This window comes from Chiloscyllium punctatum, chromosome 17 (assembly GCF_047496795.1).
Source record: "Chiloscyllium punctatum isolate Juve2018m chromosome 17, sChiPun1.3, whole genome shotgun sequence".
In the NCBI taxonomy this organism is placed as follows: Eukaryota; Metazoa; Chordata; class Chondrichthyes; order Orectolobiformes; family Hemiscylliidae; genus Chiloscyllium; species Chiloscyllium punctatum.
This window is the reverse complement of record NC_092755.1, coordinates 73,200,368-73,227,687: the sequence shown is the minus strand read 5'-3', so window position 1 is coordinate 73,227,687 and position 27,320 is coordinate 73,200,368. Positions and strand designations below refer to the sequence as shown.

Genomic DNA, 27,320 nt, shown 5'->3' with positions numbered 1-27,320 from the left:
TGTGAAAATAGATAAGTCCCCTGGGCCGGATTGGATTTATCCTAGGATCCTCTGGGAAGCCAGGGAGGAGATTGCCAAACCTTTGGCATTGATCTTTAAATCGTCATTGTCTATAGGAATAGTGCCAGAAGACTGGAGGATAGTAAATGTGGTTCCCCTGTTCAAGAAGGGGAGTAGAGACAATCCTGGTAATTATAGACCAGTGAGCCTTACTTCAGTTGTTGATAAAGTGTTGGAAAAGGTTGTAAGAGATAGGATTTATAATCATCTAGAAAAGAATAATTTGATTAGGGATAGTCAGCACGGTTTTGTGAAGGATAGGTGGTGCTTCACAAACCTTATTGCATTCTTTGAGAAGGTGACCAAACAGGTAGATGAGAGTAAACCGGTTGATCTGGTGTATATGGATTTCAGCAAGGCGTTCGATAAGGTTCCCCACAGTAGGCTATTGTACAAAATGCGGAGGAATGGGATTGTGGGAGATATAGCAGTTTGGATCAGTAATTGGCTTGCTGAAAGAAGACAGAGGGTGGTGGTTGATGGGAAATGTTCATCCTGGAGTCCAGTTACCAGTGGTGTACCGCAAGGGTCGGTGTTGGGTCCGCTGCTGTTCGTCATTTTTATAAACGAGGGCATGAAAGGGTGGGTTAGTAAATTTTCAGACGACACTAAGGTCGGTGGAGTTGTGGATAGTGACGAAGGATGTTGTGGGTTACAGAGAGACATAGATAAGCTGCAGAGCTGGGCTGAGAGGTGGCAAATTGAGTTTAATGGGGACAATTGTGAGGTGATTCAATTTGGTTGGAGTAACCTGAATGCAAAGTATTGGGCCAATGATAAGATTCTTGGTAGTGTAGATGAGCAGAAAGATTTCGGTGTCCAGGTACACGGATCCTTGAAAGTTGCCACCCAGGTTGACAGGGTTGTTAAGAAGGCATACAGTGTTTTAGCTTTTATTAATCGAGGGATCGAGTTCCGGAACCATGAGGTTATGCCACAGCTGTACAAAACTCTAGTGTGGCCGCACTTGGAGTATTGTGTACAGTTCTGGTCACCGCATTATAAGAAGGATATGGAAGCTTTGGAAAGGGTGCAGAGGAGATTTGCTAGGATGTTGCCTGGTATGGAGGGAAGGTCTTACGAGGAAAGGCTGAGGAACTTGAGGCTATTTTCATTAGAGAGAAGAAAGTTGAGGGGTGACTTAATAGAGACATATAAGATAATCAGAGAGTTAAATAGGGTGGACAGAGAGAGCCTTTTTCCAAGAATGGTGACGGCGAACACAAGGGGCATAGCTTTAAATTGAGGGGTGATAGATATAGGACAGATGTCAGAGGTAGTTTCTTTACTCAATAGTAAGGGTATGGAATGCTTTACCTGCAACAGTAGTAGATTTGCCAACTTTAAGTCCATTTAAGTTATCATTGGACAAGCATATGGATGTACAAGGAATAGTGTAGGTTAGATGGGCTTCAGATTGGTATGGCAGGTCGGCACAACATCGAGGGCCGAAGGGCCTGTACTGCGCTGTAATGTTCGATGTTCTGTAGATGAAGGACAAGTATTATTTAAGCAAGCAGTTTTCATCCAGGAAACCTAGTTGACAAGACTTTGTATCTTAATAGGATGTAGGTCCCTTCAGGATGAGGAAGGGGAATTAATTTTGGGTAATGCTGAAACGGCCGAGGCCTTGAATAACTATTTGTGTCAGGCTTCAAACAGGTGGAAAAAAATAACGTTAAGGATATGATGGGAGGGAAGGACCTCAATTCAGATGTTATCAGTAAAGGGGTAGTGTTGAGCAAACTTGAGGGTCTAAAGGTAAATAAGTCCCCTGGTCCTGATGGAATGCACTGCAGGGTGCTGAAAGAAATGGTGCAAGGTATAATAGATGAGTTAGTGTTAATTTACCAAAGTTAACTAGACTCCAGGCAGGTCCTTGTAGACTGGAAGACCGCAAATGTCACGCCGCTGTTTAAAGAAGGGTGTAGGCAAAAGGCAGGTAACTATAGGCCAGTTAGCTTTAACCTGCAGTCACGAAAATGCTGAAGGTTATCACTCAAGATGAAATAGTAAGATGTCTGGATGGAAAGGGTTCCATCAGGCAGACACAGCATGGATTCAGAAAGGGGAGGTCATGTTTGACAAACTTACTGGAGTTCTTTGAGGACGTAACAAGCGTGTTGGATGGAGGGGAACAGGTGGATGTTGTAAACTTGGATTTCCAGAAGGTATTTGATAAGGTCCGGCATAAAAGACTCTTCCGTAAGACAAGAACGCATGGAGTTGAGGGAATGCACTAGCATGGGTAGAGGATTGGTTAACCAATAGAAAGCAGAAGGTTGGGATAAATGCGTGTTCTTCTGGTTGGAGATCAATGGTGAGCAGGGTGTCGCAGGAGTTGCTATTGGGCCCGCAACTGTTCATAATATATGTAAATGATCTGGAAGAGGAGACCGAGTGTAATGTATCTGAGTTTGCTGATGACACCTGAATTGAGTGGAAAGGCAAACTGTGCAGAGGATGTGGGTCTGCAGAGAGATTTAGATAGGTTAACTGAGTGGGCAAGGGTCTGGCAGATGGAGTTCCATATTGGTAAATGTGAGGTTATCCATTTTGGAAGTAAAAATAGTAGGTCAGAGTATTAGACAATAGGTGCAGGAGTAGGCCATTCTGCCCTTCGAGCCTGCACTACCATTCATTATGATCATGGCTGAACATCCTCAATCAGTATCCTGTTCCTGCCTTATTTCCATAACCCTTGATTCCACTATCCTTGAGAGCTCTATCCAACTCTTTCTTAAACGAATCCAGAGACTGGGTATCCACTGCCTTCTGGGGCAGAATATTCCACACACCCACCACACTCTGGGTGAGGAAGTTTCTCCTCATCTCTGTCCTAAATGGCCTACCCTTTATTTTTAAACTGTGCCCTCTGGTTTGGGACTCACCCATCAGCGGAAACATGTTTCCTGCCTCCAGAGTGTCCAGTCCTTTAATAATCTTATACAACTCAATCAGATCCCCCCTCAGTCTTCTAAACTCAAGGGTACACAAGCCCAGACGCTCAAATCTTTCAACCTAAGATAGTCCCGCCATTCCAGGAATTGACCTTGTGAACCTACGCTGCACTCCCTCAATAGCCAGAATGTCTTTCCTCAAATTTGGAGACCAGAACCGCACATAATATTCCAGGTGCAGTCTCACCAGGGCCCTGTACAGCTGCAGAAGAACCTCTTTGCTTCTATACTCAATCCCTCTTGTTATGTAGGCCAGCATGCTATTAGCTTTCTTCACTACCTGCTGTACCTGCATGTTTGCCTTCATTGACTGGTTTACAAGAACATCCAAATCTCTTTGTACTGCCCCTTTACCTAACTTGACTCCATTTAGGTAGTAATCTGCCTTCCTGTTCTTGCCAACAAAGTGGCTAACCATACATTTATCCACATTAAACTGCATCTGCCATGCATCTGACCACTCATCTAACCTGTCCAGGTTACCCTGTAATCTCCTAACATCCTCCTCACATTTCACCCTGCCACCCAGCTTTGTATCATCAGCAAATTTGCTAATGTTCTTGCTGATACCATCTTCTATATCATTAATATCTATTGTAAAAAGCTGCGGTCCCAACACTGATCCCTGCAGTATCCCACTGGTCACCGCCTGCCATTCCAAAAGAGAGCAGTTTATCACTACTCTTTGTTTCCTGTCAGCCAACCAATTTTCAATCCAAGTCAGTACTTTGCCCCCAATACCATGCGCCCTAATTTTGCTCACTAACCTCCTATGTGGGACTTTATCAAAGGCTTTCTGAAAGTCCAGGTACACTACATCCACTGGATCTCCCTCGTCCATCTTCTGAGTTACATCCTCAAAAAATTCCAGAAGATTAGTCAAGCATGATTTCCCCTTCATAAATCCATGCTGACTCAGTCCTATCCTGTTACTGCCATCCAGATGTCCATAATTTTATCCTTTATAATTGACTCCAGCATCTTTCCCACCACTGAGGTCAGATGAACTGGTCTATAATTTCCTGCTTTCTCTCTCGCTTCTTTCTTAAAAAGTGGTACAACATTAGCCACCCTCCAATCTGAAGGAACTGATCCTGAATCTATCGAACTCTGGAAAATAATCACCAACGCATCCACGATTTCTAGAGCCATCTCCTTCAGTACCCTGGGATGTAGACCATCAGGCCCTGGGGACTTAACAGCCTTCCGACCTAACAGTCTCTCCAACACCAATTCCTGGCAAATATAAATTATCTTCAGTTCAGGTCCTTCAGCCACTGTTACCTCTGGGAGATTGCTTGTGTCTTCCCCAGTGAACACAGATCTGAAGTACCCATTTAATTCTTCTGCCATTTCTTTGTTCCCTGCAATATATTCCCGTTTCTGTCTTCAAGGACCCAATTTTAGTTTTAACCATTTTTTTGCCTTTCACATACCTAAAAAAGCTTTTACTATCCTCCTTTATAGTTTTGGCCAGTTTACCTTCGTACCTCATTTTTTTCTCTGCATATTTCCTTCTTAGTAATCTTCTGTTGTTCTTTAAAAGCTTCCCAGTCCTCTGTTTTCCCACTGATCTTTGCTATGTTATACTTTTTCTCTTTTTGACTTTATATGTTTCTTAACTTCCCTCGTCAGCCACAGCCACCCCTGCCTCCTCATAGGATCTTTCTTCCTTTTTGAAATGAACTGATCCTGCATCTTCTGCATTATACACAGAAATATCTGCCATTGTTCCTCCACTGTCATCCCTGTTAAGGTATTGCACCATTGAACTTTGGCCAGCTCCTCCCTCATAGTTCCATAGTTCCCTTTATTTAACTGAAATATTGTCACTACCGATTGTACCCTCTCCCTTTCAAATTGCAGATTGAAGCTTACTGTATTATGGTCACTACCTCCTAATGGCTCCTTCACTTCGAGGTCCCTGATCAATTCTTTAAATGGTGAATGATTTCAAAATGCTGTTGTGCAGAGGAACATAGGAGTGCTCATACATGAATCACTGAAAGTTGATTTGCAGGTGCAACAGATAATCAGGAAGGCAAACAGAATATTGACTTTCATTGTTAGAGGGATTGAATTTAAGTCAAGATTAGAATGGTGCTTGAAAAACACAGCAGGCCAGGCAACATCCAACGAGCAGGAAAATCGACGTTTCGGGCAAAAGCCCTTCATCAGGGCTTTTGCCCGAAACATCCATTTTCCTGCTCCTCAGATGTTGGCTGACCTGCTGTGCTTTTCCAGCACCATTCTAATCTTGACTCTAATGTCCAGCATCTGCAGTACTCACTTCTGCTGCCAGATTGAATTTAAGAGCAGGGGGATTCTGCTGCAATTGTACATGATGTGCGCAGTTCTGGTCTCCTTACCTGAGGAAGGATATACTGGCTTTAGAGGCGGGGCAGAGGAGGTTCACCAGGCTGATTCTGGAGATGAGGGGTTACCCTATGAGGAGTGGTTGAGCCACCTGGGACTATACTCACTAGAATTTAGAAGAATGAGAGGGGATTTTATAGAAACATATAACATTGTACAAGGGATAGATAAGATGGAAACAATTTGCCTGCCTCTATTGATGGGTGAAGCTTCAACTAGGGGACATGGCCTGAAGATTAGGGAGAGTAGGTTTAGGACAGATGAGGAGGAACTGCCTTTCCTAAAGAGTAGTGAATCTATGGAATTCTCTGCCTAAGGAAGCAGTCGAAGCAGCTTCATTAAATCTATTGAAGACACAGTTGGATGGGTTTTTGCATGGTAGGGGAATTAAGGGTTATGGGGATAATGCAGGTAGGAGGAGCTGAGATGATGGGTAGATCAGCCACGATCTTAATGAATGGCAAAGCAGGCTCGACGGGCCAAATGGCCTACTCCTGCTTCTATTACTGTGAAACTATGTATCACCCAAACGTTTGGAACTTCTGGACAAGGACAAAGGAATCCATTATTTAAACTTAATAAAAGTATATTTGATAGAAATCCCTTCTGTAGTGTTCATTTTCCTTAAGTTTTTAATTTGCCTCTATCATCTGGTCAGCATCTCTTTGTTGAAAGTTAATTCTTTTCTGGCAAAGAGGAAATATAGGGATGGAGACATAGGCAGTCAGGCAGAGTAACACTGAATCACAGAAAACTGTAATATGGAATTTTAATCTGGCTCAGAATGAGATTAGGGGTTAAAACCTATTCCTCAATAAATTGGGGAACGTGTGGGAATATTCATTATTTTGTATTAGTAGTCAAGTTGAATTAAATAAATTTGAGCTTAGCTATGTCTGTTCATTTGCTGTGACATGAAAATACTTAATAATTTGTGTTATTTTAACTCAAAATTCCCACTTTCAGAAGTGCAAAAGGTATGTCCATTTATAAAAGATGTAGATATCCAATTCAGATCACCAGTACTACTATTATTTGATAACAGGTTGTCCTTTTACATTACCATATGCAGATATCAGTAGGGCTGCACTTAAATAAGAATACTTGGAGGAATAATCAATACTTTCTGCCTCAGACAATACCTAAGGCATGAAACCCATGGCAGCAATACTATTTTTAGAATTGACCAACATTAAACCAATTTGTTTTTGCAATGGAGAGATGCTGTCTTGAAGTCCCTGCCTTTTAAAGTTGTTTTGTCCAACCTGATATGTATTGTAACTTTGGTCTGCTACATAGTGACTCACCTTCAGGTAATATTGATCTTTGAACAGCGACAGGAAAGTCATAAACAGCAATGATAACCTATGAAAGAAAATCTGATTTCAGGTGTTGCTATTAGTTAGAGATTTAATTAAGTATCTTGTTTACATTGTTTTAGTACCTGATTTCCTCATTTGGTGACACTTTACAGAGAGAGCTAATATGCATTTGTTGACAGTGCAGTGCCTGGATTCAGCTAGTACTGTAATGTTTTGTAGTTAATTATAGCACCACTCAGTGGTAAAATATGTTGTGACAGTTTAAAGCTTCTAGTTGCATCTGAGCATGCCCCACCTCCTCTCAGTTTACTGCAGATTCATGTATTTTAGAAAGTAATGAAGGGGTCAGCTGAGGAGCGGAAAGAAAGGATCATCGAAGCATTCGATCAGCAAGGTTTTGAACTCAGCTGATTTAGTTTTATAATCAAAATAATTATCTTGTACTTTTTAAAACAAAATCTAAAATGTTTTTAGAGGTTATATAGGACATTCCAATAATATTCCTGATAGGTTGGTTTGGGATATATGACTACAAGATTCTATTAATTATAACAAAATGGTTGTTGACATTTGAGTAATATGCTAGAAAATACTCAAACATTATTGAGATATTAAAGCAAAAACAGGGCAGCAGTGCTGTTTATAGACAAAGTATAATCCTGATTTAGGAGTAATAAACTGGTGGATTTTATTTTGACCTCTACAGACTATTTTTAAATTTCTCTGGCAGACTTCCCCAACTTGTCTGTAATACTCCCTCTTTACAGCCCTGTTACCTGATAGCTTGCAAATGGTGTTGTATTAGCAATAGAAAATAAAATCTTTTCTAAATATTGTTTTATTTATAAATCAGGTTGCTGTCCCTGCTTAAAATGCAGATATGAATACAAACATATTAAACATTCATTTGCCATTGCTAATAATTTCTTCTATGTTCTCTAATCAGTGAATAAGAACTATATTCTTTATCAGTTTTACTTCTGCTATTATTTTGGAGTGGCAGAAGATTGTCTGTATTTAATTTATGTAGTTGGAATAATTTAATCCATCTTCAGCTAAGCACTTATTCTCAATCAAATTTTTTGTCATTTACTATATAATTATGTTTTTTCAAGGAAGCTATCTTGCCGGCTAGCAATCTAACTGGCACGATGTCGTCAGTTAACATTGAGGAGGAACTAATTCCATCTCCTGGTCCTCCTTCAGTGATGGATCATGTTAATACCAGCAATGGCAATAGTAGTTCAAATTTCACGGCTTTTCCTCAGAGTCAAGAGTTTCGTCCACAGACAGCACTAAACAACCAGCAGACATTTTTGCTACTGTTTCCATCTGATGCACCAACACCTCAGACTCCCCAAACCCAGCAACCAGAAACAGTCAAGTCTGAAGTGCCTTCCGACATGTCTCTGAATACCCAGTTGTTTGTAAGACCAGAGGATCAGAAGTTTACTTTGCCTGCTTCACCACCACCACCAGCGATTACTCATACTGCCTCATCTATGTTTACACAAATTCCTGCTGCTACTACATTCACCCAAAATCAGAATCTTCATCTTGCCACAAAACAACAAGGAGTGCCTTGTAATGTTACTATGCAGCCACCAAGTGTTTCTACACCTTTTGCTGTACCAAAAGCTGGCTCTTCTCCAGGGCTTGGAAATAGGCCTCCTAAACAGCTCCAGAAATTTGGTCCTACATTGAAGTCAGACCCAGTTCCCATAGCACCTGCTCCTTCACCAAATGCCTTCTTAGCACAATTTTTGGCATCAGGTAAGAAAACTTTGACCTTTAATTTGATGTCTGTTTATTGCAATTTGTACTTTTATATAGGATAATGAACACTCAATTTGTTCATCAAGGTGGTTAATCTCAGGCAGCTTACCTTCTGAAATTAAAAGAATCTGTGCTAGTGATGGAAATTTTGAAGGAAATGAAGAAATTACAAGGACACTGTCCACAATCTTTGTCTTCACTTGCCTTGTGGGAGGCTAAAATGCTGGAAAGTTGCGAACATTATTGCTTTGTTCAAGAAACATAAGTATAAGCCCAGCAGTCACAGAGTAGTCAGTTTACCTTTCATGTGTGGGGAAACTTCCAGAAACAATTACTTATGATGGAATTAATAGTTACGTTGAAAAAACGTGGTTGATTAGGAAGAGTCAGCATGGATTTCTAAAGGGGAAATCATGTTTAAATAATGCTAGAGGTTTTTGAAGAGCTAACAAAAAGGTATAAGAAAGGTAATGCTGTTGATATGGTACATGAACTTTCAGAAGCCATTTGATACAGTCCCACACAGCAGATTTGTCAGGCAAGTTGAATTAAGTATGGTGGAGACAGGTTTAATTGAGGCAGTCAAGAGGGCATACATTGCTTTCAGCCAAATAATCAATGTCCAAAGGAATGGGGAGAAAGTAGGAGTTGGCACAAGTTAATGAAGCTTGTTTAACAAGCCAGTGCAGGCATGGTGGGCTGAATAGTCTCCTGTGTCGTAACACTCCTCTGATTCTGTGAAATGGATTTTGCCAATTGCAAACTAATTTCCCAAAATTATTTTTGTTTTGCTGGTTACAATATTTCCTTTGAATTCATTACTAAGTGATACATGGTCTGGGCTTGAGCATTCTGTTGTATAACTGAATGCTATCTTTGGGTGTACAGACAAAATGATATATTAAGTAGAAATTATATCAGCCCAGAAGGCAATTCTGCCCAAAGTGCCTCTATCGGTTTTTTTGTAAGAGCTAGTAATTACTCCTACTCCCTTGCCCCTCTGCCATAGTTCTACAAATTTTCCTTTTTAAATTAATATGCAATTCCCTTTTGGTAAGTTGCTATTGTAGTCTTATTTCATGAGTGGTGCACTGCAGGGATCAGTGCTAGGTCTCCACTTTTTACAGTAGATATAAATAACTTAGATTAAGGGAGGAAGAAATGGTTGCTAAATTTGCTGATAACACAAAGATGGGTGGGAAAGTGGAGTCATAGAGTTATAGAGGTGTACAGTATGGAAACAGACTTGTTGGTCCAACCCGTCCGTGCCGACCAGATATCCCAACCCGATCTAGTCCCACCTGCCAGCACCCAGCCCATATCCCTCCAAACCCTTCCTATTCATATACCCATTCAGATGCCTTTTAAATGTTGCAATTGTACCATCCTCCACCACTTCCTCTGGCAGCTCATTCCATACATGTACCACCCTCTGTGTGAAAAAAGTTGCCCCTAGGTCTCTCTTATATCTTTCCCCTCTCACCCTAAATCTATGCCCTCTAGTTCTGGACTCCCCTACCTCAGGGAAAAGACAGATTGTTTTAGTGAGTGGGCAAAGCTTTAAAAAATGGGATACATTGTGGGAAAATGTGAAATTGTCCGTTTTAGCACAAAGAATATAAAAGAAGAATATTACTCCAAGGAATATATTGCAAAAGGCTAATATGCAGATATACCAAGTATTTAAGAAAGCTGATTGATAGAACGTTATCATTTATTGCAAGCAGAATCAAATGTAAAACTATTTTAGGCAGAGGTTGAATAGGCTGGGGCTGTTTTCCATGGAGCGTCGGAGGCTGAGGGGTGACCTTATAGAGGTTTATAAAATCATGAGGGGTATGGATGGGATTAATAGGCAAAATCTTTTTCCTGAGGTGGGGGAGTCCAGAACTAGAGGGCATAGGTTTAGGGTGAGAGGGGAAAGATATAAAAGAGACCTAAGGGGCAACTGTTTCATGCAGAGGGTTGGTACGGTTATGGAATGAGCTGCCAGAGGAAGTGGAGGAGGCTGGTACAATTGCAACATTTAAAAGGTATCTGGATGGGTATATGAATAGGAAGGGTTGGGAGGGATATGGACCAGGTGCTGGCAGGTGGGACTAGATTGGGTTGGGATATCTGATCGGCACTGATGAGTTGGACTGAAGGCTCTGTTACTATGCTGTCCATCTCTCTGACTCTATGACTGTCATTTTCCAGTTGCATAGGGCACCACTGAGACTATTTCTGGATTACAATGTAGAATATTAATCACCTTATTTAAGGAAGGATGGTAAATGTGCTGGAAACTGTTCAGAGAAGGTTTACCAGACTAATGCCTGACATAAGTATGTTGTCTTATGTGGAAAGGTTGAACCGGCTAGGCTTATGTCCATTGAGTGTAGAAGAATAAGAAGTGAGTTGATTGAAACTTACAACATCCTGTAGGGTCGTCACAGGATAGATGTGACAAAAAGGCGTGCCAGGCAGATACCCAAAGATTGTCACTTTAGGGTGCCATGCCATACCACCACCCCCTATGCTAGGGAACCAAACATTGCCATTGTCAGGCTGAGGAGGCAGTGTAGGAGATCCCAGCAGGTGGGGGTCCTTTACTTGCTGAGCCACCGAAGTAAGCTTGCTAAAGTGATCTGAGGCAAAGTAGTCAGCTGGCTCTGTCAATCTCACCTATCGAGACCTGTCAAGATATAGTGGTAGGTAAAGTAAAAATAAAAAGTAAAGTCACTTTGGAGTGCATGGCAGTCAACCTTCTGTGTAACATGACACTTGGAGCGTACTTAGCACTTCCTATGACAGACCTGTGGCCCATCTCAATCTGTTGACACTTCTGTTTGTTTTCCTTGTAGACTACTCTGAGGGGTGCTGATAGCCATGCATGCTCACGTTTACACCATGTGGAGCAGTGCAAAGTGCTCTGAGGCTGTCATTCTCTCCTGTCCTGTGAAAAGGAACCCATCTTTGGAAAGCAGGAGTTTCTGGAGTCAACTGGCATAGTTTAGCCCCTCCTCATATCTGTAACAGATGATTGACGCTTGCTAACTTAGGTTTGAGCCATTAAGTGCAGTCCACTTAAAATCCTGCATAATTCCAATACTGATATTCTAGCCAAGAAAATGACAGAAGTTGATTGGTGAGGGTGACAATGGATCACATTCCATGATTAATTAACAACAAGCAAAGTATCTTGAGGTTTTAAAGATCAAGTAAACCTTCCTTTGAAAAGAGGAAGCTTCTCCACTATAATTGACTCCTAATCTTGGATATCCACATGTGTTAATGTAAGTTTTTTCACTCTCCAATCTAACTGTGACCAGGCTTTCTTGGGCTGATGCCTTGTCTTAGTATAGCCCAGGCTTCTTTAACACCCTAATCATCCGCACTGGCCCTCTGATGAAACTCAGTAGGTCTGGCAGCATCTGTAGAGAGAAAGCAAAGTCGATGTTTGAGTTCAGTGACTCTAATCTGTCCTGCTGAATTTCGCTAGCAATGTCTGTTTAGATTTTTGATTAACCAGGGAGTTGAGAGTTATTGGGGTGCGTGGGCTGTAGACAGAAAAGTGGAGTTGAAACTATACTAGATCGTCAGATGTTCTTTTGAAGTCACTAGGAATTAAAATAGGATGATTGATAAATTTTAGTTAAGTCAAAAAGTTAGATATTTGAAATCTAAAACACAGTAGACTTTACCAAATCCAATACTAGGAAAGGGAACAGCTTAACAAGGTACCTGCTCTCTGCCATCTCTGGCAAAAAGTAAAGCTTCTATCTCGAGCACCATTTGTTAACCTTTAAGTTGACCAATGCTGTGGGCTCAATGTTTGAGCGTTCTGCATTGTGTGTCACACAACCTATAATTAAGGCTTCTTAAAAAGCTTTCAGCTAATTTGAAACTGTTAACTTTCTCCACTTACCTGGATTCTGATAAGTGAAGCCTTCTCTGGATTTAACATGACAATGCTGAAATACTTCAGGAAGCCAATTATTGACTCAATACTGTTTGTTCTCAGCAGTCATTTCTGGTGACAGATAGTTTTGTGCTCTATTGCTGTTATAGAATGAATAGCCCAGAAGGAAGCTTTTTACCCTTTCGCGCCTGTGCTAGCTTTTTGAGGAGGTTGAACTTGTCCCAACTTGCTCTTTACATGCTCTTTCCAAGTAATTTGTTTCCAGTAGTTTTTCTGATTTACTTTTGAAATGTGGTACTGCTGCTTCCACCACCCTTGCAAGCAGTGCATTCTGTTGAACAACTTCCTGGGCTCACTTTTTAAAAATTTCACATTGTCTCTGGTAAATTTGCCTATTCGCTATCTGCGTCTTTTGATTACTGACTTTTCTGCCATTGGCAGTTCTTCTTTACTTCGTCACAACCCTTGATGATTTTGAGCACTCTTGTCAAATCAATCTTCTCTGCTGAATGGAGAGCAGCCCAGTTTCTTTCTCTCTCTTTGATATCAAAAATATACCTGATTCATAAAAATATCTTTGTATACATAGTCATTAAAGCAGTTCAGTTCTGTGCTGTAGCCTATGAAGAAACAAAACAAACATTGGAGTTTGTCTCTATCCAGCAAACAAACCAAAGGCATTTATTTCTTATATAAGACTATATTTATTTACATTTGAAGCATTGGAAGGTTCTGATAATTGAATGGACCCCCCATTTAACTTCAGCACAAAATCCTGAGATGGTGGTCTTCCCCACTGTGCCTTGATGGCAGCTGCCCCAAGCTTTATTGCATCCCTCAGCATGTAGTTCTGGACCTTGGGATGTGCCAGTCTGTGACACTCAGTTAATGCCAACTTCTTGCTCTGGAAGATTAGCAACTTTCGGGCAGACCAAAGAGCGTCTTTCACCGAGTTGATGATCCTCCAGGCATAGTCGATGCTTATCTTGGTGTATCTTGGGGAACAGACCGTAGAGCACAGAGACCTGTGTCATGGAGCTGATCGGGGCAAACCTTGACAAAAACCACTGCATCTTTCTCCAGACTTCCTTTGCCAAGATACATTCTAGCGGGAGATGTGTGACAGACTCTACACCCCCGCAGCCACTTTGAGGGCAGTATGCAGTGGCACATGGAGTTCAGGCATACATGAACGATCTCACAAGAAGTGCCCTTCTCACCACTTGCTAAGTGATGTCTTGGTGCTTGTTGGAAAGTTCTGCTGATGTGACATTCTGACAAATGACTTTGGTAGTCTGCTCTGGGAACAACCTGACAGGATCCACCCCCTCGTTTTCTAGCAGAGTCTTGAGGATGCTACATGCTGACCACTTCCTGAGGCACTTGTGGTCAAAGGTGTTTGCAAATTTCTTCACGAAGGGCAGGTGATATACAATGGAATACTTGGAGCATTCTGCTGCAATGGGGCCAGTCCTGTCCTTCGCAACACTCAGTGACACTTGGTGTTTGCGTACTGAGGTCTAAGTACAGCTTGATGTAGCCACGCGCAAAGGTATGTTATCTAGAGCTTTGTACATGGTGTCCCTGTGGATAAGGTCTCAGACCTCCAGATGAAGTGGAAGATGGCTCAGGTGACTGCAATAGCACAGGTTCTGTGAGCCAGACCTGTGCTATGTAAAACAACAGTGAGTGCCTTACACCCTGATGACAAGGTTTTTACCCACAATAAAGAGGGAGTGGTGCTCCCAAAAATCCAGTTTCAGCCTAACCTCAGCGATACGCTCCTCCTGAGGTTTTGCACGCATCCCGGCACCTTGGAACCATATTCCCAGCACCTTCAGGTAATCTGCCCCAACAGTGAAGGGGGTAAAGGTTGGCCAAGTTCCTAAAGAAACAGCTCAGCTTCTGTACTCCCATGGCATAACTGAAGTTCCTTGTACCGTTCTGCTAAATCTATTCTGTGTCCTCTCCAATACCTTGGCATCCTTTCTCAAGATTGTTTCTAGGATCTATTTTTCTGCAGTGGAGGTCTAACTGGTGTTAAATTCCATTGTATGAATTGCTGGTTGAATTTGTGCAATAATTAGAGTCTTCTGTTTCAATTACAGGCTTCTCAATTATGGATTTCTTATTTATTAGCCATTTATTTCAATTTATATCTATTGCACAATGGGTTCTAATTGGAAGCTGTTTTAAAAAAAAAATGTGGGGGGAACTGCAGTATAGCTATCAAAATGACGACAGAGGGGTTTGGTCCATAAGGTTTAGTTCCTGGATCTTTTCCCCCACCAACCTTTTTTTTAAGTTTCTATCATCACGAATCACCAAGAGTTTAGACCTAGCAGCACAAGGGGAGGAGTTTGAGTAGTCACAAGATTTATTTCTGCTTAGCAAACAGCTCAAGTGTAGTCATGACGGAGTGCTGAAAACTGTTGCTGGTTTGCACATAGTTTGGAAAGGCCAAAAAAGTGAGGGATAGCAGATAAATATTTATCTTTGCATAAACTGTCGCAATAAAATTCTGACTCAAGCCATGTGATATATGGTAGATATAATAGTTTGGAAATATGTCAAAAGCAAATTGATGCATGAGTGTGAAGATTTTAAGTAGTAGGAGCAGGAGTACACCATGTGGCCCATTGAGCCAACTCCACTATTCAGTAGAATCAGGGTTGAGCTGATTTATGGCTGTAACTTCATTTTTTTGCTGCACACCCTATCCTTGCCCATGACGCTCAACTCCCTTGAACAAACATATTTCCAGTACAGTTTTGAATATGCATCTCACTCTCCACTTTTATCTGGGAAGAAAATTTTAAAATCTCATAACCCTTTGAGAGAGAATCCTTTCTTGTCTTTTCATAAATGGGGATCATGGAATCCCTACAGTGTGAAAACAGGCCATTTGACCCAGTAGGTCCACACCGATCCTCTGAAGAGTATCCCACACAGACCCATTACACTACATTTCCCATGACTAATGCACCTAACCTACACATCCCTGAACACTGTGGACAATTTAGCATGGCCAATTCACCTAAGCTGCACACCTTTGGACTGTGGGAGGAAACTGGAGCATCTGGAGGAAACCCACACAGACTCGGGGAGAGTGTACAAACACCACACAATCACCCAAGGCTGGAATTGGACCCTGATCCCTGGTGCTGTGAGGCAGCAGTGCTAACCACTGAGCTGCTGTGCCACCCCATGCTGTTTATTTCTGAAGCACAAATTGACTGTAGTATCCAGAGCCTCCAACCATTTCTAGATATCACATAGAGTGAATCAAATTGGCTGAAGACTGACAAGAGTGATGCTGGGGACATCTGGGAGAGACTGAGAAGGATCATCTACTGAGCACTGCTGGCTGAAGATTGTTATAGCTGCTTTGGCCTTATCTTTTGTGCATGTTGAGCTTCCCCATTATTGAGGAAGGAGTTATTTGTGGAGCTTCCTTTTCCTGTAAGTTGTTGAATTGTCCACTACCATTCATGACTGGATGTGGCAGAACTACTGAGCTTAGGCCTGCTCTGTGCTTGTGGAATTGCTCAGTTCTGCCTATCAGATGCTCCTTCTGCAAATTGGCATGCAAGTAGTCCTGCTTGGTAGCTGCACCAGATTGACACCTCCATTTCTGGTATGCCTGTTGCTGCTGCCGGAGTGCTTTCCTGCACTTTTGTTGAACCAGGATTGACTGTCAGGCTTGATGGTAATGATAGAGTGGGGGATAACTGAGCCATGAGTACAATTCTGCTGCTGCTAATGCCCTCAACATCTTATAGATGCTCAGTTTTGAGCTGCTAGATTGGTTTGAAGTCAATTCCATTTGACATGGTGATAGCACAATGGCTGGTGTTCTGAATGTGAAGATGGAACTTTATCTCCATAAGGACTGTGCGATGGTCACTCTTAACTATATTGTCATACACAGCAGACAAATTGGTGAGGATGAGATGAATTATGTTTTTCCCCCACCGCATGTTGCAGAACCAGTCTAGCACCTGTCCCTGATAAGACTTGACCAGCTCAGTCAGTAATGGTGCTGCCAAGCCACTCTTCGTGTGGATATTGAAGACCACTACCTAGAGTGCACTTTGTCCTTGCTCAGTGACTTGCTCGATTCTGATTTTAATGCTGGTCCTAGGCTCCCCATACTATCAATACTTCCTTTACAAAAGGATCTATTATTTTTACACTGTACTCCCTAGTTCTAGACTTCCACACAGTTCTCTCTCAAGAACTGCCCTGTTCAACTCTTCTAAACTCCAGTGAGTATAGATCCAATCTGCTCAACCTGTATGACAAGAGAGCCGCCTTGACTCCAGGAGTCAGTCTGTTGAACCTTCGCTCAAGTGCTTCTGATGCAATTATATCCCTTGTTATGTAAGGACACTGAACCTGTACACAGCTCTCCAGTTGCAGTCTCATTTCCCCCTGTAGGGCTATAGCAATATTCATCTATTTTCTACTTCATTTCCCTTGCTTTGCAGACTAACCATTTGCAAGCTTTCCTAATCACTTGCTGTGCCTGTATGTGATTCTTGTGACTGTAAACATCTTTGTGGTTCTTTTATAAGGGCACCCAAACCTCTATGTACTTTAGCATCTGTAATCTTACTCATGTTAAATAGTATTCAGCTTCTCTTCTTTCTGTCAAATTGGACAAGCTCAGATTTTCCCACATTATACACCACCTACCAAATTACTTAGATAAAGTAACTTATAGCCCTTCAGAGTCTATATATCCATTTTGTATCAGTTGTATTTTTAATTTGCAGAAGTACCAGGCAGCAATTACAAGGGTCTACTTAGATTCTAGACTTCAGTCCTTGCATTGAATATGCTTCTTAAACAGCCTGCTTCTACATACGAGCATACAAGTTAGGAACTGAAGTAAGCCATTTGACCCCTTTAGCTTTCTGTGCCATTCAATAAGATCATGGCTGAACTGAGTACATTTGGATTGCATGTTTCCACCCTGGTCATCTTGGATTCCCTTGCCTAACAAGAACCTGTCTGCCTCTACCTAAAACATATTTGACAATCGCATCTCAAATGCCTTCAGAGGCAGGGATTCCAAAGTTTGGAAATTCTCTGAGAGAAAAAACACTCTCATCTGCTCAAAAGGGCAACACCTAATTTTTAAACAGTGCCCTTGGTTGTGAATTCACTCTCAAGAGGAAACATTCTTTCCAAAATTAATCTTGTTAAGACCTTTAGAATGTTTTACGCTTTGATCAAATCAATGCTCATGCTTCTAACTCCAGCGGAATAAGTCCAATCTGTCCAAACCTCAAGCATAACATTCTTCCCTTTATGTTCAATTCCTATTGTAATAAAGGATAGCATTTCTTTCACCCTCTTAAGCATGGTGTTTTAAAGTGAAAGGGAGGAACTGATTTTCTTTTAAATATTCCGTGGATTCTGTGCCAAATATGTTTGTAAAATTGAATAGAGTGCAAGCTTTAGGGTAAGTGGCAATATGGGCAGTTTCATTGCAAACTACAAATATTTGTCATTCCTAACCTACCTAATCTATTCACTTCATCCTAACACGGAATGCTTTCTTCCTTTTAATGCAGAGGCTATTTATAATGTAGAAAGTGTATATGGGATGTCTCAAAAATAATGTTTTTATTGTAGTCTTCAATTCATTTAAAATGCAAGTTACTCATCTGATTGTGCTGTTTATTTTTCTTTTTAATACAAGTTCTAACAAAAGTATGATTTTTTTTACATTTAATTGATGAGCAACACAAGGAAAATATTAGTTTCGAAAAGTTTGAAGCTTTGGTACCTTTGGGCGGCACGGTGGCTCAGTGGTTAGCACTGCTGCCTCACAGGGCCAGGAACCTGGGTTCAATTCCAGCCTCAGACGACTGTCTGTGTGGAGTTTGCACGTTCTCCCCATGTCTGCGTGGGTTTCCTCAGGGTGCTCTGGATTCCTCCCACAATCCAAAGATGTGCAGGTTAGGTGAATTGGCCATGCTAAATTGTCCCATAATGTTCAGTGATGTGTCGATTAGGTGCATTAGTCAGGGGTAAATGTAAGGAAATGGGTCTGAGTGGGTTACTCTTCGGAGGGTTGGTGTGGACTTGTTGGCTGAAGGACCTGATTCCTCACTAGAGATTCTATGATGCTCGCGATCTGATCACCTTAGAGTTAAACTAAAATAAACACCATACTTTATCTCGATTTACCAGTGGAACTTTTTAAATTTTTGAATAAAAAGCGATAGTTGAAAATAGTATTGAACTGAAGCCTTTCCAGATGTTGCATAAAATAGGAAAAAACTTATTTTCTTTTGCAGGTTCCAGTGCTGTTCTTGTGACTTCTAGCCCATTAAAACATGAAAGACTACTGGCTTGTGCAGGTAGCCAGCCTAGTGTTGTTATCACACCAGCTGCTATTGCCACGGTAAGATGTCTTTTGCTCAGATCAAGATTTGTATCGTTTGAGGTGAACCACTTGATAAATTTAAGGTGGTGCTCTTCAACATGGCCTATTTCTATGAACTGATTAAGCATTAATGTAATTTGCTTCATTTTTTTATAACAGCTAATAAGTTTACCATCATTTAAAAAAATTGTGCCTCTGAAGTTTGAGAAGAATGGATTTCATGTTGTCAATCAGGCAACTTCAAATCAGTAGAGGGCGCTTCATTCTTTATCAACCCATTCTGGATGCCAGGTTCAGTTGCCTCTAACGAATTCAGTCATATCGAGCTGCCCAGATACAATTGTTAGAGTAATGTTGAGGCCTTTGTGAGAGCTTATTAATGGCACATTAGGTAAAATTTTCTTTAGTTTTTTTTAATCCCTTGTTTTTTTTTATAATTACTTTATCCTCTGTTATTTAACCTTATACCTATGGGAATAGTTTTGCCTTGTTTACAGAACCATTAACAACTTTTATTGGTGCTTCAGGCGCATTGTAAATAAAATATGATACAGGGAATCACAAGATGACTCAGAACTTGATCGACATGAGAGTTTTTAAGGAGCTTGTTTTTTAAAAGACCAAAGGAAGTTAGAAAAGCAGAGATCAAGTTTTGTTATGAGTAAATAGAATTGAGTGGCAAGCACATTTTATGGTATTTGTGTCTATTTTAATTTTAGAGTCTTGGAGATGGACAGCATGGAAACAGACCCTTCGGTCCAACCCATCTATGCCGACCAGATATCCCAACCCAATCTAGTCCCACCTGCCAGCACTCGGACCATATCCCTCCAAACCCTTCCTATTCATATACCCATCCAAATGCCTTTTAAATGTTGCAATTGTACCAGCCTCCACCATTTTCTCTGGCAGCTCATTGCATACACATACCACCCTCTGTGTGAAAATGTTGCCCCTTAGGTCTCTTTTATATCTTTCCCCTCTCACCCTAAACCTACGTTCTCTAGTTCTGGACTCCATGACCCCAGGGAAAAGACTTTGTCTATTTATTCTATCCATGCCCCTCATAATTTTGTAAACCTCTACAAGGTCACCCTTCAACCTCTGACGCTCCAGGGAAAACAGCCCCAGCCTGTTCAGCCTCTCCCTATAGCTCAAATCCTCTAACCCTGGCAACATCCTTGTAAATACTTTATGAATTCTTTCAAGTTTCACAACATCTTTCCGATAGGAAGGAGACCAGAATTGCATGCAATATTCCAACAGTGGCCTAACCAATGTCCTGTACAGCTGCAACATGACCTCCCAACTCCTGTACTCAATACTCTGACCAATAAAGGAAAGCATACAAAACGCTGCCTTCACTATCCTATCTAGCAGCGACTCCACTTTCAAGGAGCTATGAATCTGCACTCCAAGGTATCTTTGTTCAGCAACACTCCCTAGGACCTTACCATTAAGTGTATAAGTCCTGCTAAGATTTACAATCCCAAAATGCAGCACCTTGTATTTATCTGAATTAAACTCCATCTGCCACTTCAGTTCATTGGCCCATCTTATCAAGATCCTGTTGTAATCTGAGGTAACCTCCTTCACTGTCCACTACACCTCCAATTTTGGTGTCATCTGCAAACTTACTAACTGTACCTCTTATGCTCGCATCCAAATCATTTATGTAAATGACAAAAGGTAGTGGACCCAGCACCGATCCTTGTGGCCCCTGTACTGGCCACAGGCCTCCAGTCTGAAAAACGACAGTCCACCACCACCCTCTGTCTTCTACTTTTCAGCCAGTTCTGTATCCAAATGGCTAGTTCTCCCTGTATCCTGTGAGATCTAACCTTGCTAACCACTCTCCCATGGGGAACCTTGTCGAATGCCTTACTGAAGTCCATATAGATCACATCTACTGCTCTGCCCTCGTCAATCCTCTTTGTTACTTCAAAAAACTTAATCAAGTTTGTGAGACATGATTTCCCACGCACAAAGCCATGTTGACTATCCCTAATCAGTCCTTGCCTTTCCAAATACATGAACGTCCTGTCCCTCAGGATTCCCTCCAACAACTTGCCCACCACCGACGTCAGGCTCACTAGCCTATAGGTTCCTGGCTTGTCCTTACCACCCTTCTTATACAGTGGCACCACGTTAGCCAACCTCCAGTCTTCCGGCACCTCACCTGTGACTATCAATGATACAAATATCTCAGCAAGAGTCCCAGCAATCACTTCTCTAGCTTCCTGCAGAGTTCTAGCGTATACCCGATTAGGTCCTGGGGATTTATCCACCTTTATGCATTTCAAGACATCCAGTACTTCCTCCTCTGTAATATGGACATTTTGCAAAGTGTCAGCATCTATTTCCATACATTCTATATCTTCCATACCCTGTTATGGAATTCCATAATTTCTGTTGTGTTAGTTTCTCGATCTGGGTGAGTTTAAGAGTTGATGCATGGCTTGCTGAGTGACTTCCTCATGTCCTTTTGAGATGGTTAACCATTCTATCCCTACCCAAAACTCTCTGCTATTGTCCAGCTGAGGGTGGGATTGTCCATGCCTAGTTCTGTTCTTATCAATGTAATTGTGACGAGATGGTAATACAGGGATTTCTTTGCTATTCCCAAGGTGGCCTTCAATGTTTCATCCTTTCTTCAAAAGCCCTGTTGGGATCTTTCAAGAATTCATATATTTTGGAAGATTACAACCACTATATCTACAGCTGCTTATATAAGTCTGTAGGGTGCAGGCCACCAGGTCAAGGGAGCATTTCAATTCTAGTCTGAGTAATTTTCACAGTACCATTGCCCTTGCGATTGTGATTGTTTTAAAGTTCTTTTTCATCCCTTTTTTTAAAAAATTATTGTTAGAATGCTTTTTGTGTCTTCATCTGTAAAGACTAATGAAAAATACCTGTTCAACACTCCAGTCATTTTACTCTTGCCTATTAATTCGCTTGTTTCTTCCTCCAACTCTCACTTAAGCAAATCTTTTCCTTTCTGTGGTCTGTTTTCCCAGTCTTTGCCTACATACCCTTGTAATTGCCTTTATTTAAGCTTGAGGCACCACTGTTAAGGCATGTTTTGTTGCTGGTATTGATTATGAAATTCTATCATGTTCTGATCCCTGTTGTCTTGAGGCTCCTTTAGTATTTGGTCATTAGTTGATGTTGTCTCATTAAACAATGCCAGATCTGAAATAGCTTAATTCTTGGTTGGTTCTATGTTGTTTTGTCCTGACCAAATTCTAGGGACTCAAGTTACCTTTGCAAAGTTTCCTGTAATCTATGTGAAGATTAAAATGACTTATGCCGTAGCTATGTTATAAGCCCATAGTTTCTCTTCATGCATACTTTATCCCCCTATGAAGTTACTGTGAGAGGGTCTTTTAAACTACTACAGAAATAGCTTTTATTCTTTGCTATCTTTCATCTCCACCCAAAATTGATTCTACGTCTTACTGTTCTAAGCCAAAGCCATCTGACTCGAGCACACTAATCTTACGTTTTTAATAACCGAGCTCCTCCACCATTTTTTTTCATTTACTTTCTATTCCCTTTGCTGTGCTTCAGATATTTAGGTGTCAGTGATATCTGTGTAATGTCCATCAGATCGCATTTATGCCTTGATTGGAAAAATTAGAACTTGTTTTGTTTTGCTATGAATGCTGGGTCCCATTTGGATACAGAAACTTGAATTCTGTCTTTTTTACCATTCTTCCACACTCTGACCTTATCTGTTGCTGCACTCTTAAAACTTATACACTGTCTTTTCCTGTAGCACACTCATTATCATTCTCTGTATTGTTACCCTTTTCTATATCTTACTCTTTCTATTTAACTTACTTCTCCCCTCATCTGTTTTCTCCCTTCCTTCTCCTCTTTTCCCCCACTCCCCAGTTATTTATTTTAAAGTACTTCAAAGTTCCTAATTTCTGGGTATTATTCTAGGAAATATATCTGCATCCAGTCTAAGGCCTTGGTTTCCTTCTGAAATTGAGAACCGTAAACCTCGGGTCTAATTGTGTTTTAGCATAACTCGGTTTTGAACTCCATGTCTATGTTTATAACCAGTGATCCAAATGTGTTTTTAAGCAGCCTTCTCAACTAGCAGCCTCCAAAGTCTTGCGCGCGCCCGCGTGTGTGTGTGTACCTCAAGTTTCACTGTTCTTGCACTTTCTTTAAAAAATGTACAATTTAGTTTACATTGCCTGTTATTTTTCAGTAACTTAGATTGATTAGGGTCTTACTTTCTTAGGTTTTCTGATTCTGTGTGATTTGCCTCACATTGGTGGAGTTCCTACATTCTTGGGAAAAATATACAAAGAATCGTATTATGCTATGACACAATGGATATGACATTTGATTTCATCATATTTCCCTAGGATTTTGATGCTTGGTTTTTAAAGTATTATTTTGAATAGAATGGATGTACCTTCAAGAAAATATTTATTTTTTAAATAAGAGTTTAAAGGTTGCTAAACTTAGTTGGTGAAATATTAACAACATACTGAAAGTATCTTGTGGTAATGCCCCTTGAGAACCAATAAATGTTTCCATTGTATTCAAATCTGTTATTTACAAAATGAACATTCTTCAGTTTCCTGAAATATGGTTACCTTAAATTGAACCTTGCCAACAGTGCAACCACATTAGCTCATTATGTTTTACCGCATAGGTGGGATTATTGCAATTGCGTATGCATATAAAACAAAAGCTATTGTGTAACAGTTGGCAATTTTATGTACTTTGAAATGGCAAGATTTAAAGTAAGTTTAGGGGAGATTTCCCAAAACACCTTGAGGAGGATGTGAACATTGTTTTCCCTGAAATCCAAAGCTAATATACCGTAAAAATTGACCCTTTGATAATTATTGTTTCTCTGTACATGTAGGTGGGGGAATTTGCAGACTTTCAGTTTCTAATAAAACCAAACATGCACACGATTTTGTAAAAAAAATATAGTAATGAATGTCCCTTACCCTTGCTGAGAGGAAATGGTAAAGGAAATGGTTCGACTTTTCAGTATATTCGTGGTATCTCAGAATAACAATTTTCCAAAGAACTATTGTAAGAGTTGACAGGTTACAGCATCATCTCTGCAGCAGCTGAAGCAAATTGGTGATTTGGGGAGCATGGTGAAATGATGGTGGAGACGATAGAATGTGGGTGCTATTTTTGAGGAAAGGTGAAAAAAACATTTAGTTCTGATTTTCTCATGCCATGTCCTAAATGTTGATTGCCATAGTTTAGATTGCCTGGAAGTATTAGGTCAATGTGAAATGGACTGAATTTTATTGAAACCGTCCATCAGGGATGACTGTACCCAATCCCACTGAAGGGCTGGATGGCACATCAGGTTGCAAGCCTACTCAAAGACTGAGAGTGAGGGTTTTTTAAAAAAAAATCATTCATAGGATGAGGACCTTCTGGCTAGGTCAGTAGTTATTGCCCGTCCCTAACCGCATGTAGGCCAGAGCAGATAAGAATGCAGTTTCCTTCCCTTAAGGACATTGGCTGGATGCTGGGTACTCGGCTTGTCCAGGATCCTCCAAGCATCATGGCTTCAAGAGAAGCCTTCACATTAGTGGACACTGATAACATGCTGAAGTTTTATTTTGGTGAGAAACTAATTGCTCTAAATGAAGATTTTCAAGGAAATGAAATATGGCTAAAATAAATCCAAGAGGAAGCTAAGAAGATGTTTATCAGTGACTTTGGTGCAGAGCCACAGTTGATGCCAAAAATCCCTTCAGAAAGAAAACAGTGCAGGAAGTATCCATCTGTAGTCCAGGATCCAAATCAGAGGTTTTACTAGAATGTCAAAGATATTCTTCAGTTTGGCAGCCAGAACCAATAAACAGAATCTTCATAGAAGGTAACAGTGGCTGCACGAGCAGAGCTGAGCAGGCCTGTCCTGTTTGTCTAAATTGATCAGCAGCAATGATAACCAGTATAAAAACTGAAAACAATATTGTACCAGTTAATAATAGAGTTCCGCTGTTTGAACTTTCGCTGAATGACAGCAGAGTTGTGGAATTACAAAACAGTCACGTGGCCAACTGAGCTCAAACTGTTTTGACTTCTGAACATAGAGTCGAAAGTCATATAGCATGGGAACAGATTCTTTGGTTCAACTCATTCATGCCGACCAGGTTCCCCATGCTAAACTAGTCCCAATTGCCATTATTTGTCCAATATCCCTACAAACCTTAACTATTCATGTATTGTCCAAACATCTAATAAATGTATTTGTATGTGCATCTACCATTTCTTCTGGCAGTTCATTCCAGATATATACCACTCTGTGTGAAAATGTTGCTCCTTGGGTCTCTTTCAAATGTTATTCCTTTAAACCTATGCCCTCTAGTTTTGAACTTCCCCACCTGAGAGAAAAGACCTTTGCTATTCACTTTAACTATGTCCCTCATGGTTTTATAAACCTCTATAAGATCACCCCTCAACCTCATTCACTTCAGGGAGAAAGGTTCCGACCTCTCATAGAGTCATACAGCATGGAAGCAGACCCTTCGGTCCAATCAGTCAATGCCGAGCATAATCCCAAACCACACTATCCCACCTGTCTGCCCCTGGCCCACTTCCCTCCAAACCTTTCCTATTCGTGTATCTATCCAAATGTCTTTTAAAATGTTGTACCCGAATGCACCACTTCCTCAAGAAGTTTATTCCATATGCAAACCAGCCTCTGTGTAAAAACATTTGCCCCTCATATCGTTTTTCAAATCTCTCCCGTCTCATCTTAAAAATGTACCCCCTAATCTTGAAATCCTCCACCCCAGGAAAAAAACAGCTACCATTAATTCTAACTTTCTCTTTTATTATTTTATAAACTTCTATCAGGTTGCCACTTAATCTCCTATGCTCCAGTGAGAAAAGTCCCAGCTTATCCAGCCATTCTTTATAACTCAAACCTTCCACACCTAGCAACAGCCTGGTAAATCTCTTCTGAACTTTCTCCAGCTCAATAATATCCTTCCTGTAACTGAGTGACCAGAACTGAACACAATATTCCAGAAGAGGCCTCACCACTATCCTATATAACCTCAATATGACTTCCCAACTCCAAACTCGAAGGACTGAGCAATGAAGGCAAGCGTACCAAATGCCTTTTTAACCACCCTGACTATATGTGATGCAAACTTCAAAGTCCCTCTGTTTTACAACACTACCCATGGCCGTACAATTAATTGTATAAGCCTTACCCTTGTTTGTTGTACCAAAATGCAATACCTCTCATTTATTCAGATTGAACTCCATCTGTCATATTTCAGCCCATTGACCCATTTGATCAAAGTCCCTTTGTAATCTTATAAAACCTTCTTCACTGTCTATATGCCACCAATTTTGGTGTTGTCCGCCAACTTATTAACCATGCCATCTATATTCTCATCCAAATCATTAATATAAATGACAAACAAAAGAGGACACAGAACCAACCCCTGTGGAGCACCACTGGTTGCGGGCCCCCAATCTGAAAAGCAAACCTCCACTATTACTGTCTGTCTCCTATCATTAAGCCAATTATGTATCTAATTGGCAAATTCACCCTGAATCCCATGTGACCTAACTTTTTATTAATTAGCCTATCATGCGGAACCTTGTCAAAAGCCTTACTAAAATCCAAATAAACGGTCCTCACTTTCGCCTCCAGATAAACAATATCTACTGCACTGCCATCATCAATCTTTATGGTAACTTTCTCAAAAAAAACTCAATCAAGTTTTGTGAGACACCATTTTCCTTGCAGAAATCCATGCTGGCGATCCCTAATCAATTTTTGCCTCTCTAAATGTCCATAAATCCTATCTTTTATAATCACCTCCAACAATGCTGCCTGAACTGCTGTGCTCTTCCAGCACCACTAATCCAGTATTTGGTTTTCAGCATCTGTAGTCATTGTTTTTACCTCCAACAATTTACCCACAACCAAAGTCAGACTTACAGGTCTATAATTCCCTGGTTTCTCCATACAATCTTTCTTGAACAAAGGTACAATGTTAGCCACCTTCCAGTCATGAGGCACCTCACCAGTAATTATAGATAGTGCAAATATTTCTGTAAGGGGTCGCACAATTTACTCCCTTAGTTCCCACAATGTTCTGGGATGCAATGCATAAGGTTTTGGAGATTTATCCACCTTTTATATTCTTTAGATTAGATTACTTACAGTGTGGAAACAGGCCGTTCAGCGCAACAAGTCCACACCGACTCTCCGAAGAACAACACACCCACGACCCATTCCCTCTTCCCCTGACACTACGGGCAATTTAGCATGGCCAATTCACCTAACCCACACATCTTTGGACTGTGGGAGGAAACCCGAGCACCCAGAGGAAACCCACGGCAACACTGGGAGAATGTGCAAACTCCACACAGACTGTTGCCTGAGGCGGGAATTGATCCTGGGTCTCGTGCGCTGTGAGGCAGTACTAACCACTGTGCCACCGTGCCTCCCAAACTTCCGCTTGTGTAATGTGAGCTATTTTTAAAACATCAAAGTTTAT

At 41.0% G+C, this 27,320-nt stretch overlaps 1 protein-coding gene across 2 annotated transcripts in view; it reads left to right on the top strand.

The window, feature by feature from the left end:
- mlxip (MLX interacting protein) overlaps nt 1–27,320 on the top strand; it is a 132,917-nt gene that overhangs the window by 66,265 nt on the left and 39,332 nt on the right. For both annotated transcript variants that reach the window (XM_072587443.1, XM_072587444.1), the window contains exons 9-10: nt 7,834–8,491; nt 18,710–18,816. In XM_072587443.1, coding sequence (XP_072443544.1) covers nt 7,834–8,491; nt 18,710–18,816 — 765 coding nt within the window. The remainder of the gene's footprint in view (nt 1–7,833; nt 8,492–18,709; nt 18,817–27,320) is intronic.